The 18512-nt window shown below is 41.2% G+C and overlaps 1 protein-coding gene across 7 annotated transcripts; it reads right to left on the bottom strand.

The window, feature by feature from the left end:
• Window positions 1-616: 616 nt before the first annotated feature.
• On the bottom strand, window positions 617-18242 carry inf2 (inverted formin 2). 7 transcript variants are annotated; one of them, XM_036150692.1, is made up of 21 exons: window positions 18109-18240; window positions 17846-18005; window positions 17234-17267; window positions 15979-16120; window positions 14139-14271; window positions 13384-13920; window positions 11417-11562; window positions 11266-11327; window positions 11079-11181; window positions 10895-10980; window positions 9012-9112; window positions 8850-8920; window positions 8658-8765; window positions 8495-8565; window positions 6953-7073; window positions 6685-6849; window positions 6303-6405; window positions 5678-5827; window positions 2278-3093; window positions 1933-1995; window positions 617-1308 (listed from the first exon to the last, which is right to left on the bottom strand). In XM_036150692.1, exons 1-20 carry the CDS (start codon window positions 18202-18204, stop codon window positions 1934-1936), a joined length of 3267 nt encoding a protein of 1088 aa, XP_036006585.1. In that variant the 5' UTR covers window positions 18205-18240; the 3' UTR covers window positions 617-1308; window position 1933. The 7 variants fall into 7 exon arrangements, 6 of the variants coding, with proteins under 6 accessions (XP_036006585.1, XP_036006586.1, XP_036006584.1 ...); XM_036150693.1 differs by lacking the exon at window positions 1933-1995; XR_004933388.1 differs by having other exon boundaries at window positions 1241-1308; window positions 1933-3093.
• Window positions 18243-18512: the final 270 nt, after the last annotated feature.

The following is an 18512-nucleotide window of genomic DNA, read 5'->3' as shown; positions in this document are numbered from 1 at the left end:
ATATGTGTGCGAATATGTATGTATATGTGTAGGTATGTTTACAAGTGTAAGTGTAGAATGTGTTTTATATTTGTCATATTTCATGCCCGCATGAGGGTACATATATACGTTAATATGTATATGTATTTGTGTATTTTCTTTTTCTTTCAATTATTTGTTGTATTCTTTGTTTTGTTTTTAATGTATATATTTTTTCAGGACCCCAGGAAGAATAGCTGCAGCATAGCTGTAGCTAATGGGGATCCTTTCAATAAAACTAACTATAGCATGGTATGTGTGTCGTAAGCAACATTTTCCTTTTCCTTGGTCATGTGTACCATAACCTTGAATCCTTTTTTTCTGTTTAAAGACTGTACAGTCATGGCCAAAAGTATTGAGAATGATACAAATGTTAATATTTACTGCTTCAGTTTTTATAACGACAATTTGCATATACTCCAAAATGTTATAAAGAGTGATCAGCGTAACAGCAATTAATTGCAAAGTCAATATTTGCCTAGAAAATGAACTTTATTGTCTCTCTGATGGACTGGTCTCTCCCTCTACAACGATCAGCACTTAGTCAACAGATAGCTTGAAGTTTAATAAAAAAAAAAAAAAAAAAAAAAATCTTCAGTGAATGCAACAAATTTTATTTTTTATTTCTGAGAATATTGCAATGCAAGATACATTTAATTGAAGGCGTTTTATCCATCTTTACCAACTGGGCCATTAAACTTGGCCGAATGGGATGGCAACCTTTATTTTGAGGCACCCAGCATAAAAGGGCTGGGGGAAAACACTTTAGGGAAAAAAAAACAACAATACAGTAAATTTTATTAAAATATATTCAACATTAAAAGTTACACTTATTTGTTCTTTTACAGATTGTTAGAATATATAAAGAAATTAAGACAAAAGCAGCTTTTTGGGGGATAAATTAGACATCTTTCAACAACATCTTCTCATTGGGTGCTGCAGGGTAAACAGAAGTCATAGCAAAACACATTTCACAAATCATTACAAAATATACAAACATATAAAGCACATTCAGATATGTATTTTAGAACAGCACTGTATTCATATAAACAAGCTTTAATTTACATAAAGTGACACTAACACCCATGCTGTGAAAACATCAGAGGCCTGGATGTTTTAACTCTTGGTTTTGGGGAAATTTTTTGTAGAAGACACTTCACCATCTTCCGAGAGTTCATATGGTAAATATTCTCGTTTTAAATCTCTAAATAAAACCGTTGCTCCAGCTTAGAAATCCAGCGTTAAATTAACATTTTCTCTTTCCTCTTGACTTCTTTTTTCTGGAATCACCTGAAGGGAAACAAATACTGAAATGAATACAGAGAAAAATATAACTTAAAAAATATTTTAATATATTTAGAAAATAATTTACAGATTAAAAACAGTTTATATAATCAGGTTTGAACACATTTTTCATTCGTTTTCATTGAATTCAAAGCACAGAGCGAAGTTTACAGAAAGCACATGGAGGCTGTTTATAGACAGTCCCATTTGCAGGTTCAGAGGATGGACAGTTAAATATGGACGGAGGACACAAAAGTGACAGATTTCATGGTGAAACTCAGTCGACAACACGTCACAGCGACTTTCACACTGCAAGGCCGACCGAGATCAGATCCGGGTTAATTGCTGTGCATGGTAGTGTAGGGGAGGTTTTTGCTTCCGCCGGCTTTGATCGGCATTAGAATAACCTTGAGGAAAGATTTCAGCATAACCAACCACTGGAGTTTGAGGGGTGTTAAAGAGAGCAAGCATTAAAAAAAGTCAGATGACACAGACAGATGAAATAAAAATAAAAGTTCCAGATTCAAGTTAGACCGACAGATGACGTGTTATTGGCACAGAGCTCTGACGATGATTGAGTTCGTTAGGATTATCCTGATTACAGTCTGGCACCGGCTCGATTTGACCTACCTCACTGCAACACACAGCCTGATTTATGTTTAGTGTGTCCTTTCCCACTTTTCCCACTGTTACCTTGTGTTTCAGAGAGTCAAAATGAAAAACAGAGGATTCAAAACAGACTGACCAGAGAGTTAAAATCCATTTAGTATTTCATATTCGCACTCTTACTTTTTCTTAAAAAAAAAAAATGAACCAGTTCATGCAGAATTGCTCATTTAAAAATTCACTAAAATATAGTATTATATAAAACATCAACTGAAATAAAAGCAGCACAAAAGATGACCTCCCTTTTAAGAAACATTGAGATACTGCCATTCCAAGTGTGATCTTTATTGAAGTGAATGAATGGATTACCTTGTTTACTCCTTTTTTTGCTTCGTCTAAAGAGCTTCAGCTGTTTCTTTGGTTCGGTTGCAACCGAGGCGGACACCTCGTCAGAAACCGACGGCAGATCTTCCGGCTCCTGCCCATCCGGGACGTCGCACCCGCTGATGCCCTCATCGAGCGCGACCACGTTTGTTTTAGGCTCAGAGGGTTTCTTACTCCCAACTTCATCCTCCCCGCATTCTCTGACGGTAACATATTCCTTTTCTTCACCCGCTTTTTGTCCACTTGCTTCTGATAAATTGCTTATTTCGTGATCACCTTTTGTGCTTTCACTACATTTAACATCGTCTGTAATAGATGAACCTTCTTGGACATCGATGCTTTTGCAAATGCCCGACTCGTCCGAGACGTCGGGGACGAGACTCGACGCGCCGTCCAGCACGGCCTCTAGCAGGTCTGAATCTGAGAGGGACGACGGACTGAGGACGCTGGTCTCTGCTGAATCCAAAGAAAAGCTGTTCGTATGAAGACTTGGTTGAACGTCAACCTGAGGTGATTTCGTGTCTAGCACCGAGGTTGCAGGTTTTTCTGGGCCCGGACCATCCTGCAGCGACGCCGGCCTTTCCGGAGCCGTCTGCGTCATTATGGCTGGCTCTCCTGGGGGTGGGTTGGGAGGCACCGCTGTCCCCTCTTGGGCTGCACTGAGCAGAGGAGCTTGTGCAGTCTCTTCTGAAGGGCTGATGAAGCCGTTCACTTCGCCTCCGAGATGCTGGCGATCCTCTGTCTGAGGCTTGGTGGGAGCGGAGGTGGCGGCTCCTTCGTCGGCACATTTCACACCTGAACCTAAAAAGGAGAGATGCAGGTTGTACTGATGGATACACAGTGCCAGTAAGGAGTTTGCATACACCCGTTATGAGCATAAATGTCCTGGGTTGTGTTTTTAATGATGCATTTGAACCACTTGTTTGAATGACTAAAAAAAAAATTTCATTGCTGCCAAATGAAATTTTGGCAGCAACGTTGTCAAAAGATTTATATACTGTGACTCTCCTGTAATTGAAATTATGCACAGACTAAAATCTATGCACAGGTGCACACTAATATTTAGATAACTGTCCCTTAGCAAGTTGCACCTCAACCACACAAACAAGCTTTAATTATAATTCTGGCCGTTTACATGATCTGAGCAGAAATGGCAGACCTCGTTTGGTTTCTTAAAGACATGGCTTTAAGCACAGGATACCTTACCATTAGGGTGGAGGTTAGATGTGTTCACAAGCTTAATGCTAGCCTGCTTTTTACTTTTCCAAAACCATTTTTTTTTAGGATCATTGTCCAGTGGGAACACCAAACTGTGTCCGAGTTTCAATCCGACCCAAAATGTCATCCGCAGATGAAAGTTAAATGGTTCTTCGTAGAAAAACCCTTGGAGATCCTAGGCTCAAGCTCATTGTGTACTGAAAAACTGGCACCCGAGCATCACCGTTCACTATGAAGCAATTTTAAAAATGCAGAGCGCATAGCAAGAAAGAAGACTCCACACTAAAATAAATACCCCTAAATGCAACTCCCCACACTGACAAGCCAAATAACGTCCGGAGAAAGGGTTCATGATTAGTCGAGGCAATAATTTAACTGGTACAATGGACGTGATGCCGCCTAGCAATTAATCTAGGAGGCATGCCAGTAACTGGCCTATCAGCAATCGCAATTTGTCCCTAAGATAAATATTCCTTTCCCCTCGACAAGCTCCCAGGATGTTACATTACAGACACATTGCAGTAAGAAGGATTTCTTTAAAAAGACGTCAGTAAAAATTATTAAACGTCAGTAGGGAAAGTACAATTCAGAGACGTCATCCTGAATGTTTAGAGGGTGTTTATTCCTTTCCCAAAACCCTAAAAAAGGAGTCTAGAAAAATGTAAAAAGAATATATGTGGCTGACCGACCTCATGAGCAGCTGCCGCCCCTTTTTGCCCCAATGATGGTAGCTAAGGCAAAATGCCTTTTAATGCTGGGAGCTTCATTATCACCACTATTAAGAACGTCTTTGCTGGCGGGTGTTAGCTCCGCTTGGGGTACAGTTTCACGAGGGTGGAGAGATCTAACAGTTAGCGTTACATCCATTGAAGGGAAGAATGTCTGGGGGAGTCAACATGAGGCTTTAAATCCTGAGAAAACAGTTCCAAAAGCCAAGCATGGTGGAGACAGGATTATGCTGAGGGCCTGCTCAGCTACCAGTGGAAGTGGCGTTTTTTGCACAAAGTGGGAGGAATAATGAAGGACGAGGACTACGCCCAAACTGTTGATCTCAATTTAAAAACCAACCACCTGGTTCAAACTCAGACAGAACTTGGTGTTCCAACAGGGCGCGGATCCCAACAAAAACTAGTTTTAGAATGAGTTAAGCAGGCCAACTAAGCTCATTGAATGGCCCTGGGCTTGGCTGCAATCAAAAACTTACCAACCATGCAGGAAACCGATTTAAAATGAGCTCAACCATTTCTAAAAGAGTGGTCACATCATATTTCTAACCAGATTCCAGAGATGGGTGATTCGGGTTCAGAAAGTAAAAAGCCTGTCCAGAGATTAGTCCCAACCCCACAGCAATAATGTTTAAACCTAGTCGCAAACTACAGTCCTCAAGCGTTGGTGTCCTGCAACTTATAGACGTGCCTCTGCTTCAACACTTGACTGCAATATGAGCTCATTAGCAGAGCTTGACTGCATGCTAGTCAGGTAGTTTAAGCCGTTTTATTCAGGTCTGCAGGGCAAAGGACAATTCAAATCCTCCAGAACCAGTGTCCTGCAACTTTTAGATGAGACCACTGGTTTAAAAATAAAAATCACCTGGTTAAGTGGACAGGATAAAGGAAAACTAGGCAGGGTTTTTACTTTCTGAAGCCAGATTTACACACCTCTGGCAGATTCATGCCAGAAGCTTGTTGATAGCTACAAGACGTACGTAGGCTCTTGCATTTTCATAAAGAACATTCACCTAATTACTACTGTGGAACAGTGTATTTGAGCCCCATTTAGAGCAATGGGGAAAACCCCCCAAAAAACTTAATTTAAGTCATCTGTTGTATAACCAAATAAAGAGGTTCAAATGCTTCATAAAAAGGCCAAAAAGTTAGACATGCATGCTGATGAGAGCACGTAAACCCCTGATTGGTATAAATTGGCTATATTACTGTCCTTGAGTGAAAAGACAAATAAGAAAGCACAGCAGGCATGGCAAAAAGCTTGTCAGGTAAATAAACTTCACAAAGCAGCTGCAACAATGTTAGCTTAGCCAGATGGGGCTGTGGGTGGGGCGGAGAAGCAGAAATAATCTTTAAGAAAGACAGGTTGGTGGTTTGCGGCAAAGGCATTCGGGGGATGGAGCAAGGAGCTGAGGATGGAGACCACCATCTCTTGTCCTTACCAGGCGGGCGGGTATCTCTACGCATTTCACTAGAGAGGCTTTCCGAATCGCACCTTGGCCGGGTCTTTCTCAGGCTGAAACCTTTCCTGATGTCCGCCAAGAGGTGGTCGATGATGCAGCCATCGTCTTGCGGAATGATGCCTTTCTTTACTGCAACAAATACGAACATTGTTAGCGACAGTTAAGCATACATAGGATTGCTGTTCATGTGATTGTAGCACAGGTTTTATAAAAACCATGGACAAATCAAAATGCATTTTATAATTGGACAAAAAGGGAACCACCTATTGTGAAAGTTGCCTTTCTAAAAAAAACTAGTTACACAAGTAATTATACAAAAAAGGCTGCAGTTAAATGATAAGAACCGACATAAATTAGGGCCGAACAAGAGTTTTAAATGGGTACAATGGGATGGATTATTAACCCTCTTTCAAGAATGTAAATCATCTCAAAGCATGGCAACAGATGTTGGTTGGTCCCAGTCCGCTGGGTCTGGATTATGTGCAAATTCAAACTAAATGGGAAGGTTGTAAAAGTGAAAAGCTCCAGAACAGGGACTCAAAGAAATCTGCCTGGAAAAATCTACATTTTTTTTGGATCCGCGCTTCAGATTTCCAGAACTTACTTATTTTTCCATTTTCTCCCTTCTGTCTCTTGGATTCGTCTTCTGCCAGCTGCTTCTTTCTCTTCTCAGCCTTGGCAGCTTGTTCCTTCCTCATTTTGTTTTCCTTTCACCGCGAAACGAAAGAACGTAGCCCTCAGTGACAAGTAGCAATTATACACTGCAATTTATCTTTGTATCATTTAGGCAGAAACAATAACAGCCTTCATTCAACCTTGAGTCAGCCGATACATATATTCCAAACTAAACTCCCACACAGACAAGTCAGCCTCAACTGTGCCGAGTCTTACAGCCTCAAACAGAAAAAAAAAAAAAATGTTTTTAAACTCCCAAATCTGATATTAGCCTAAATGCAGCAGAATTGCATTGAATTAGTCTCACTCACCTTCAGGGCCTTGATGAAAAGTTCTCTGAAAGTTCTGATGGTTCCGAAGAGCTCCTCGAGTGACAGTTGACCCACGTCTTCGCACAAGTAGACAGCCAGATCGCTCCTCATCTTCTCGATCTCTGTGAACTTTTCACTTAAACTTTCACACGCCTTTAGGTTTTCCTGCAGTAAAGAACAAGCCGACCCATTAGGATGTGATCCAGCTGGTTAAACAAAAAAAGAAAAAAAGACATGGTGTTGGCCATTTCTGCTTTGGACCCCTTACCTCGAGGATTTTCGAGTATTGCTCCTTGACCTCATCCAAAGAGTTGGACACTTTCTTGGCAGCGTCATTAAGCTGTTTAAGCAAAGCCCCGGTCTCCGACTGCATCGAGTCCAAATTGACCCTAGGAAAGTAAGAGAAAAAGCTCTTCGTTAAATCTCTTACAGATCTAAGAATAAATTAAAAGCACGAGTGATTAGTCAAAGGGCATGCATCATGCTTTAAAACCACAAAACCGATACATATTAAAAGTGGAAAATAAATCATACGTTGCCATTCACTTTTTTTTAATAATGTGCCACACCTTTTTAAAAACAGTACCAAACACAGATTATAGTTTGGATACACAGCATCTGATGGACCAAAATTGCAAGGCATGTATTAAGTTTGATGCGCCGTGAATTAATGGCAACACAAAAGAAGGATGGAGTGAGCACTTCTGGTACAAACCTCTTCACAGAAAAACACGGATGAGATCTGCGAGAGTAAACGGGTGGAGCGGAGGATTTTTTTTTTTTGGGGTTAATAAAAATAGTTGTGATTTTGGGTTCAGGGGGAAGGGACAACAGTTCATGCCATGGCCAGGACAGAAAGCTTTAGCACAGAGTTAGCCGCCAGCCCACCAAGGCTTAAGCTGATGTTTAAAGAAACTGAGGTAAGAGAATGCTTTTTTTATTTTTATGCATGTTCCATCACTACAAAACATCGTCCTGCGTCTGCAAATCATGTCGAATCAATTAATGATTGAGTCAAATGAAGCGTAGGGTTTTACCGCAGCTTCAGTGTGAGCAGCATTTTAACTTCCATCGACCGTGTGTCGCATTAGCTTAAACTGACCATTGAGGGCCGAACTATACGGTGTTGTGGGGAAGCTAACTAAACAAGGCTTTATAGAATTTCAGTGGCCCAAAACAAAATGTGCTCCAAATAGATTACAAGCATAAATCTATTAGTGTAGTTAAACACTTTTGAGGAAAGCAGTGATTATGGAGAAGTGAAACAATGGAGAAGAGTGAGAGCACTCAAATAATGATGGGTTTGCTAATTTAAATTAGCTGTTTTGGTGACAGTTAAGTACCGCGATGGAGCATGTCTGTGCACAGAGAGCTTATATTTATCTGTATGCTGCCAGATTTTTTTTTTGTTTCGAACAACATTTTGTCTACAGCTGCCATTACTCAATGTTGTGAATTACAGACCGACTGGCCTTGCGACAGAGCGCTTTTAAACCCACCCCCACCCACCCTAAACGGCTCCAGGTTGTTAGGTCTCCAAACTAAACGGAATAAATTGCCTCAAATCTTCATTTCAAGAGCTCGTATTCAAGCTGCGGAGATTAGCTGTGATAATAATTTGTGTTTTTGTTAACCATCATTATGCTCTGATGCCCAAGATCTGCATCTCAAAGAGATTTTTCTGCAACATCCAGCTGGATTCTCAACCGTCTCGTTCTCCAGTTCTATTCCTTTAGAGTCTGGTCACCAAATCGAGTTCACTTACAAGCTTGAAAAGTCAAGAATATTCAAAGTAACAATATTTCTATACCCGGCTGCTTTCTGACATATCTCTATTTCATCAGGCAGAGCCAGCAGCTCCTGGTGGTTCGCCTCTGCTTCCTTTGGAAAACAAGACAAAGTGGGTAATTAAACATGTTGATGACTGATGGAGGGGGAAATAAGTCTGGACAACCGTTAGGCTGTTTGTGTACCTCCAGGATGTGATGAAGCAGCGTGATGCGGCTCTTGTTGGCCTTCGTCTCCGTTAACTTGAGCAGAGAGCTGATCTTAAAGCCCTCAGCATTCCCTGTGTGGCTTCCCTATAAAGTAGATCAGCAATTAAAAATGCACACCTTGCCTAAACATCAGCTCAAGTAAACGTGTAATACAGGAGAGGTCGTTACATAGTTGAGGAAATTTCCAACGTCGAGGATGAGTCTGCAGAAACTGGGTAACAGCGCACTTATCTTGAGAGCTGAAAAAAAAAAAAAAAAAACCCAAAGTGCTGCATATGGTTCATTTAGGGCACATTTCAATTGATGCGTGTTGACAGATGGTTTACTTACAGTGGCAGGCCTCCTCCACCAGCTTCACTTTAGGCCTGAGCATCTCCAGCAGCGACGCCGTCTCCTCGCACAGCAACATGCATTCAATTCTGAGCTTATAGCTGAAGACGCGAGCAGGGAAATGTCAACAAGTTCAGGTGCATCACCATCCTTTAGACAATTATCACAGTAATGGAATTCAAAAAGTGAAACCATCCCCAGAATTTTGGGTTTGACAATTTGATTACATAAGCGCAATAAAAAAAAAAAAAAACAACTGGATTTTTAATAAACGTTATGGTCTTCACCAGAGATGCAAAGTGTGGCCAGGGGGCCATTATCTGATTTTCTGGCAGCCCTATAACTGCAATTAAAGATGGATACAAACCTGGTGGTTGGATGCAAATGGAGACGATATGTTTAACCAGGGCAAAATTATTTCAAATTAAAAATTACTTTCGATTGAAACATGCAACCGTCTTATGATAACCACTAGTTTTGGCCATGCTTGAATTTCTATCCAGTGAGTTTTACTAATTTTAAATGCAACCGAACATGGTTTTAATATTTTTTTTTTTATTAAACTTGGCTAAATAAAGCAAGCACTTCTAAAGAGCAACGAGTCCAAAATAATTTGCAAACAGGTTCACTTTCTTTAGCAAGTGAAACGTCCAAAACGCTTACATTTTGGATCGACAATGAATGACACATTCCTTTCCTACAAAAAAAATAATCCAACTACCTTAATTGTTTAATTAAAATATTGCATTAACAGGTTATTGTTGAAGAGTAAATAAAATTCACAATCCATTTTAGTGAGTTTAGTTCAAAGATGTTGCCGACTATAATAATGACCCACGTCACAAAGTCTGGACACTACTGATCTACGACTGCCAACTTGACAGCTGTCTAGCAGACGGTCATCTTAGCCTTAAAAGATCTTCGAAGAAGCCGTCAATTTACACTGGGGTGAATCCAAGTATATTAATGGAAAGTTGAGTGGAAGGAAAAAAAGTGTGGTAGGAAAAAGGTGTACAAACAACAGGGATAACCACAGCCTTGAACTATTGTGAGAAAACGGCAGTTAAGTTGATTCACAAGGCATGGACTATAATTACAGTCAGCTGCAGTAAGAAGCTGAGCACATGGATATGTCAAAGACATGAGGTTGCAATTGGCTCAATTCATTCGTGAAAGCTAATCCTTATTCTGTCAAGGTAAAAAACGCTTTGTCTGTACCAAGAAAAATGGTTGCTCAGTGGTCAAAAGTTTTTTTTTTTTTTTTAAAGGTAATGGTACATTTTGTATTTGGAAATCAAGTTCCCAGGACCTGAAGGGAGATTGGAAAGGCACAGAAAAGTGCAGTGTGAAATTTTCATGATGATTTGGGAAGTCATGTAAACTGGTGTTTGTTAATTGAGTTTTCTCAAGTTCAAAGTCAAGACAGCAAACCACCCTGACAAAACTAAAACTTTCCGTGAGACTTTAATCAAGCGAAAGATGAAACGACTATGTGGATTAGTTCAAGGCTGCTATTTAAGCAACATGCTTTTCTTTAACATCTCAGTGGAGCAACAGGCTGACCACCTCGGTGCCAGGATTAGGAAATTGGAAAACATTTCTGTGGAAAAAACTTTTATTGGGTCATGGAGTATTGTAGTTTTCAGAGAATACTGAATTTCGAGTTTTCATTAGCCTTGAGCCGCAATCGTCAAAATGAACACGCGAAAAATGTCTGCAGGTGATAAATATATACACACCATTTTCACTTTTTGAATTGCATTTCTGAACCAAACCTTGACATTACTTAAGATGTGCACGTATGCAACTGAACAGAATGTGCGACTCTGAGCCGAGGTATGCTAAAAATGTGCAGTAGAGCTAGAAATAAAGCACAAAGTTACCACGGTATATTAAGCAGGGAGGTGTAAAAGCGATCCACATTCGCCAGCTTGTCTTTTTCTCCCTGGAAGGACTTCAAATTCTCAATCTATGCCAAAAATACACAAGCAAATACAACTTCAAAAATAGGTCACGAGTTGTTGGAGAGGTGTGCCGAGACCATCTGAGCGAAAAAGTGCGACAAACCTCATGCTTCTCTGGTAGGAGCTTCACAAGCTGCTTCAGTGCCTCTACATCAAACCTGCTCCGGTCTCCATTCTGGATCATGGCTGCAAACTCCTCGTTGGTGCTGAGCACGCATAAGAGCGCCGCTTATTACAGAAACACAGGCCTGACGCACGTTAAGCTTTTAAAACGACGAGGAAAATCTCACCATTTGAACTGCTTCAGGAATATGTTCATATTCAGGTTTTTCTTTGGATCGATGAACGTAATCTACAGGACAAACAGAAGGACCGAAGATTGTGTCTTTATTATTGTTGCTGATATGAGTTTTGTCTGAAATATGCTTTAAAAATGTTCACCTCTTTCCGTTCCTTCTTCACGGGAGCAGCTGCTGCCTTGTCTTTGGGCTCAATCACCGGCAGGCAGAAGAGCTCCTCGATGCTGCCGTAGTTCGGTTCATGAGGAGGCGGTTCTTTCTGAACCGACGCCCACATGGACTGACCATCTGCGCTCACGGAGGAAGAAAGAAAGGGAACCTGATTTAAGATCGTTGGGCTTCATTGTGTCTCCAAACCTTTCTGTGTGACATGCAGCCTTCTGGTAAATTAAACAACGGTTCTTGAAGAAGCCATTTAAAAAAAAAAAAAAGAAAAAAAAAAAAAGACTAATCTTTCATGAATGTCATCAGTTTAGAGCGCAGACATTAGCTACCTGGAAAAAAAAACCCGACAGAACTTCTTGAGGAGACAGACAAAACCTCCTGAGGAGCGTTTTAGCCGTGCAGGAGAAGCCTGAGGGCAGAAACTCCTGAACCAAAGCTGAAAGTGAGAACGGATTACAAAAGAAGGAATGCAAATCTCTTCAGCGGGTTCAAAGGTTGCAAAGGTTAACTGATTAGGCGTAACATTACGACCACCTGCCTAATAGTGTATAGACTCCCTTTTTGCTTGCAGCAAAAAAAAAAGAGTCTGTCTCAAGCCTAACCATTTGAGACAGACTGGTGCCTGTAAGCAGCAGATCCTTTAAGGCATATATTGTGAAATGCGGCCTTCCATGAATCCGACTCGTTTGTCCAACATCCTACAGATGCTCATAGGGATTCAGGCTTTGGGAATTTAGAGGCCAAATAAAATTAAACCCCATCATGATGTTCCTCAAACAAATGCAGGCAACATTTTTGCCTTGTGGCAGGAAGCCATCAAGGAACATTTTTACCTGAAAAAAAAGGGTGTATTGCATGTTTGTGTGAACCCCCTTAGGTGGTTGGTACCATTGAAGGCAACACCTAAATGTGCCCTAGCCACCGCCAGCTTGGCTCCTTCATTCACAGAGTGCCTCCTGGTGCTGCACGTTCCCCAGGTAAGCAATTAAAAACTGCCCACGGCCATCCACGTAATGCGAAGCTACGCGTGGTTGTTCCGTGGTTCCGTTCAGATGGCGATCATGGCCATCGTTGGTGCTTTAGTTGACTGTTCTAAAGCTGGGCGTTCTGCCACCGTTTAGTCAGAAAACAGCAATAACTTAATTTTTCTTCAGTTCGGAGATTGTTTGATCAAGTGGTCTAGCTGTCGCAAAGTGGCCCTCGTCAAACAAGATCACTCACAATCTCCACACTTGTCCTCTTTTCCTGCTTTCACCAAATCACCTTTCACCATCAGTGGTCACAGTGTTATGTCCTACCGGTGTGTTATACAGCTTGAGTTTATACACCCTTTCTCACTTAAAAATGTGGCTTTCATCCCACTCCCCAAAGAAGTGGCGTCTTCCAAATGTATGATAGATCTACCAGTCCAGTTGCTTTGTTTTTTACTTTTTTTGGAATGACCATGACCTGGATGACTGAGAATCTTCACCAGCATATTGCACACCAATTTGGGAAAGACACCCTTGGAGTAGTGCGTGAGTATGAGAAATATTGTTCCTGCAAGCCAGGCCAACAACCCTAACGACTCCCCGTTACAGAGGAGTGGACCAGTTTTGGTTCAATCTGCTGGCTTAATGGCTTTAATGACAGCCCATTACTAAGGGGTGGACCTGTTTCAGAATTTGCATGTTGTCTAAGCCATTACAAAGCCTTTGTTAGGGCAGTAGTATAAAGCTCGGTACTCATTACTCCAGACTTTTTGAATTGAGAAAGCTTCCTGGAGAGGAAGCGAAACGTCTTCAACTACGGAAAACAAGTCCAGTTACTTTGTGTTTTTTACTTTTTTTTGGATAGATCTACATATAAATGGCAGGCTGAAATAAGGCACGGAGAAAGCTGTGAAAATATTCACGTTAAAAACACTCTAATCTTAATATCCACATGAACGCGAGGACCACTTGCCAGTGACAGAGCGAAGTTTCTGCCAGTTGAGCTTCTTCATCTTCAGGGTGGGACATCTGCTCGCCTTAGCCGGCGTGCTGCACCCCAGGGCATGGCTACTCTGGGGCACTATCATGCCGGGGGGAGGAGGTGGAGGAGGAGGCATCCCGGGTAATGGAGGAGGGGGAGGGGCCCCACCCATTCCTGGTAGCGGCGGAGGAGGGGGAGGCATGCCTGGACCACAAGGTAGCGGTGGGGGTGGTGGAGGCATTCCAGGCATGGGAGGTGGTGGTGGAGGAGGTGGGGGTCCACCCAGCCCTCCAGGTAGTGGTGGGGGAGGAGGAGGTGGTGGTGGTGGCGGGGGAGGAGAGGCACACTGAGGCTTCTGAGGGGATGCCGCTTTCGTGTCTGGCTTATCTCCGTCCTCTTGGTCCAGACCGGTCTGCACAGCCTTATCCACCTTCAGGACAAGTCCGTCTATTTCGTGATGCTCTCCACAGCTCCTCCCCTTGTAAAACATCAGCCGCTTCATGATCTTCTCACAGGACTCCATCTGAGCTGGAGCACAAATCCACAACAAACCGTCATGCACGACGTTTAAAAAGGGACTTCTCACACGACAAGAAAGTAAGCTTTCAGCCTCACTTTAATGACGCACTTAAATCCATCTTCCTGGATAAACGCTCGCCTTCACACACTGATCATGCTATTAGCTTCCTCTGAGTGTTGTCCTAAGTGAGTGCATTGTTGTTGTTGTTGCAGCAGTGCTGACTCACAGTCCTGAGCGAGGAGTATAGCTCTGCTGGCGATGGAGTCCAGAGCCAGCCAGATATCGGTGCGGCCCGGCCCGAGCAACAGCATGGACTGCAGGACGGAGAGCAGCTGGAGGGAGGCAGGAGAGCTGCTCACCTGCAAACAAATATCAGTTAGGCTTTGAAAAAAAAAAAACTAGAAAAAACCCACACCCACCACTGACAAAATGCTCAACAATGACTTGAAAAAGTAAGAAGCAATGTTTTAAAGTAACAAAAATTCAAAAATTCTGTCTGTTTTAAGACAGAATGAGACCAATAGCCCCGTTATGTTATTTAGCTGCAAGCTAAAGGCTTTATTTTTTAAACTGATCAATGCTCCTTTTCTTCATTTTTGTTCAATATGGAAAGGAAACAGTTGGTCTCCTTCCATAAAACAATAGTCTTTTTCTTCCCCTCACAAACATTTGTTCTATAATATTGGTGTTCCCATAATAAAGATTCTAAGATTGCATCATAACAGATTTCCCTGTTTTGTCTTCATAACAAATTAATCGCCTTGCATCAATTAAATAGCAGCATTGGGGTGGGGTGGGGGGGTCATCTCTATGCTCCAAGTAAAATGAAAAGCTCTCCAAGACAGGTAGGTGCTGAAGTATTTTAAACCACATCCACTTTATTAACTCCAAAAATAGGAAAATCACAAAGCAAAAGTAAATTTAATTTATGATCTTTGTTTACTGTAGGAAAATATTTTTTTATGGCCTATAATTATACACTTTAGACCAGGAATCACCGACACGGTGCCCGCGGGCATCAGGTGGCCTAAGAAAGACCACATGTGGTTCCCAGGAGCCTGTTATAAAAATAACACTACTTAACAGTGAGCTGCATCTAAAATTATATTCTGTTACTTTGCCTTTTGTATATAAAAAAATAAAATAAAATACAATACAACACACACACGAAAAAATTTAAAATAAGTTTTACATAAAGTTAAGGTGAGCTGTAGTTCAAAAGGTCAGCACTGGCAGGCCTTCATGATATAGTACCAATGAGATAGCTCCAAGTTTCAAAATGATTGGTCACCCCCCAACAAGTGTCCAGATACAGGGTTGGCCACATTTACTGGCTCCTGTGGTAAAAAACAGGGAAAAGTCTAAGGATTTAATTGCAGTAGCATAAAAAATTGCACTGTGATAAAAAAGTGGCTTATAATTCAACAAAAAACCCACTAACGTTTATATTTGAGTAAGTTTATTCACTGAGGAAAATAATTTTACAAAAATCAGACGCATGGATTGCTAACGTTTGTGGCTTTTCTTACAGCCCTAAAAAAATAATTTATTTTGCAGGCCCGAGTGCCAAAAATAACTGGCTGAAGGACTGTCTACCCCTGGCCTTCACTGTTCTGAAGGGAAGCGAAGCCTCCCGGTGCATTACTGCACTGTGAGGTTCTCCAGCTGCTCACAGGAGAACGGGAAGAACCTGAAGCGGAACGCATTATTGGATCGTTATTGGATCACAGCAGCCCCGACACATTGCACTCTCTCCACTCATCTGCAAAACAGTTCAGGACTTTAAAAAACAAATCCAGCAGCCTCATAAACTGTTTTTATCCCTGAGCGGCCCAACCAATCACTTGAAGACATCTTATGGACAGAATGTAGAGATACAGACAGAGAGACAATAGAAGATAGATACAGAGATATATGTATACACATGTGTGCGTGCGCACACACACACCAAAACATATGTGAGAGATATCACTGCCAGATGAGGGTTGTTAAATTACAAAATCCCATACTTGTTCTGTACTTATTTTTTACTTAACTGGATAATTTCTACTCTCCGCTTCTCTCACCTTGTTGAAGAGCGCGGTGAAAACCTCCTGGTGATTACTCATATCAATGCCGCCGTACAGCCGCAGCAGCTCTTCCTCATCCTCAGCCATTGCCTCCTCGAAAGCTTCACATTGAATAATCAAGTCTTCATCCTCTTGCTCCCTGGGCACCAAATGTTATTACAGAGAAATCAGTTTCATTCAAGCTCTGAGTAGTCATTTGTTTTTAATCCAAAGCTAAAATGTAATCATCACAATAAAACCACCCTTTTAATTGCATGGTTTTTGTGGTTTAAAAAGGTTCTAAAACCATGGTTCTTAAACTTTATTATGCTTTTATCAAGTACAACAATACTGATGGACATACTAAAAGAAATTTTATATTATATATATATATATATATATATATATATATATATATATATATATATATATATATATATATATATATATATATATATATATATATATAAAAAACATAAAAAAGACCCAAAACCTTATTTTCTTTTTTAAATTACAATGTATGATTAGCTGAATGATGCATTTTTGTGTTTTTTCTTATTGTAAAAATCCAAAAGATTCCCAGTTTTTCCCCCCTGAGATTTAAAATCCAGAGGAGAGAGTCTTATCAAAAACAAAAAGGTTTATACTTTGGAACATTTTCTCTCATTTTTAGCACAATACTATGAAAACCTCATCACCAACTATGTAGCTAGATGTTTTGAAGACAAAAATTAAGAAAGATGCATCATTATAAGCTTGCTTTACTCATAGCTGCAAATGTATGATGGATTCATAGCAGGTATTTCTGTAGTGGTCAGGCTTTGAATATGGAACATGGAAAAAAATAATAGAGAGGAAATAAAAAGGACAGAAGGAAGGAACAAGGAAGGATGAAAGGAAGAATGGATAGTGGGCAAGTGGACAGATGGACAACTTAAAAATAAAGGCTAAAAAAAAATATATATATATATTTTTCCACTTTAATTTTCCAGATTCTGAAAAAACTTAAATCATACTCCATATTTTATCTACTTCGGCAGACTGCAGGGACTATTTTAATGCAGCAGAGGTGAATATGCTTGAACAGCCTTATTGGTTGCAGGTGATTATTCCCTCTATAGGGCCCACTTTTTTGTTCATATTGATCTTACAAATAATTGTGCCATTATTTTTCTGTGTACCCTCACAGGTCTGTTAACCCTTTACATGAACTAAACTACAGGAACTTTGTTAATAGAGAAAGAGGATATGCATCCATCCACAGTAGGCTTACCTTAATTTTGGCAGGATGTCAAGTAGCTGGAGGCCTGCAAAATCATAAACAATAGAAAACAGCTCCAAGTATCACAACATTTAGTTTTTAGCTTTGAACAAAGTACATGTTAAACATCCTTCATCACGTAGGAGTTGTTAGCACAATATCAATGTCAGGAGGTCTCAGGTGAGCAATCTGAAAACAGGGAGGAGTCAATCAGACGGCTAATTGCTTTAAGGTGGTGGGGGCTGAGAGGTTTGTTTGGCTGCAGCTCCCCTCGTCTGCCACACTGATTTACGGGCATCTCAGGAGGGAATGTGTGTTTCGTGAGGCACACATTTTCCAGATGGCACTTAGTCTCAAAGATATGATCTTAATTTAGGTTGATCCGTCCACGACTGCTGACGGTTTCTCAGTCACTAGCTGTGCTGCTAATCTTGCGAAAACACAATGTTGCACACACTTAGTTCCCGGGCATTTTGTGTGAGAATTAGGCCATTGGACCTATTCTTAGCTGAAGACCCAGTGACAAAGAAATGTGTTACACAGCTAATAACTCTGATCTCCTGCGTCCACCTGCTGTTGACGGATACATACGGGCATCACCTTGCTCTCGAAAGGAGGACTTACCAATGAACTCCTTTCTCATTTTATCTCTGCGCCTCAGGTCATCTGTGCTGAAGATGAGCGCGTTGATGACACTGAGGAGTGTGACCATGTACGGGACGTTATCTGTGGCCTGCAGCTCGTTCATGATGACGCTGAAGCGATACTGCTGCGTCTTCAAGCCCTGGAGAGAGGGGGAATCACAACGCTTTTTATTGCTACCAGTTGTTTTTACGCCAGCTCCGAGGCTGGCGAACGTGTATTTGTTGTGGTATTTATCCGCCTGCCTTGTAATGATCCAGAGCATCCAGAGCCAGACGGTGGCCCTCCGCAGAGAAGATGCTGAGGGCTGCGAGGAGCTCAAACACCTGCTTCTTCACCATGATGTTGGATGTGTCCAAGGCTGTAGAATATTGTGATATGAATAAAATCAAAGTTGTCACTCTTTCGGTTTTGTTAAATAATCTTTAGGTAATTTCGTGTCTAAATCCAAGCAGGATGCTTTGTCTCGCTATCTTTTAGATTACTCACGCCGAACTTTGGCTTCAGTGGCTCGACTGTTCATATTTCACTTTTGTTACAGATAATCCAATCTTCACAGCGTTCTAAGAATATCCTGAAATAATGCTCTATATATTGTCTTGCAACCTCAAATGTCAATATACTGGGAGGAAAAAAGATAGATGTTACC

This window comes from Fundulus heteroclitus, chromosome 19 (genome assembly GCF_011125445.2).
Source record: "Fundulus heteroclitus isolate FHET01 chromosome 19, MU-UCD_Fhet_4.1, whole genome shotgun sequence".
Lineage (NCBI taxonomy): Eukaryota > Metazoa > Chordata > Actinopteri > Cyprinodontiformes > Fundulidae > Fundulus > Fundulus heteroclitus.
Note: the sequence above shows the minus strand (reverse complement) of the source record. Positions and strands in the feature narration are given on the sequence as shown.

What these genes read in the sequence shown, in the direction of transcription:
- inf2 (XM_036150691.1), bottom strand. Translation starts at nt 18,204, where the DNA reads ATGGTGAAGAAGCAGGTGTTTGAGCTCCTCGCAGCCCTCAGCATCTTC. An exon ending in GGTGGAGGAGGCCTGCCACT is followed by an intron (nt 8,921 to 9,011) that starts GTAAGTAAACCA and finishes TTTTTTTTTCAG; the next exon opens with CTCTCAAGATAAGTGCGCTG. An exon ending in GGGAGAAAATGGAAAAATAA is followed by an intron (nt 5,828 to 6,302) that starts GTAAGTTCTGGA and finishes TATTTGTTGCAG; the next exon opens with TAAAGAAAGGCATCATTCCG.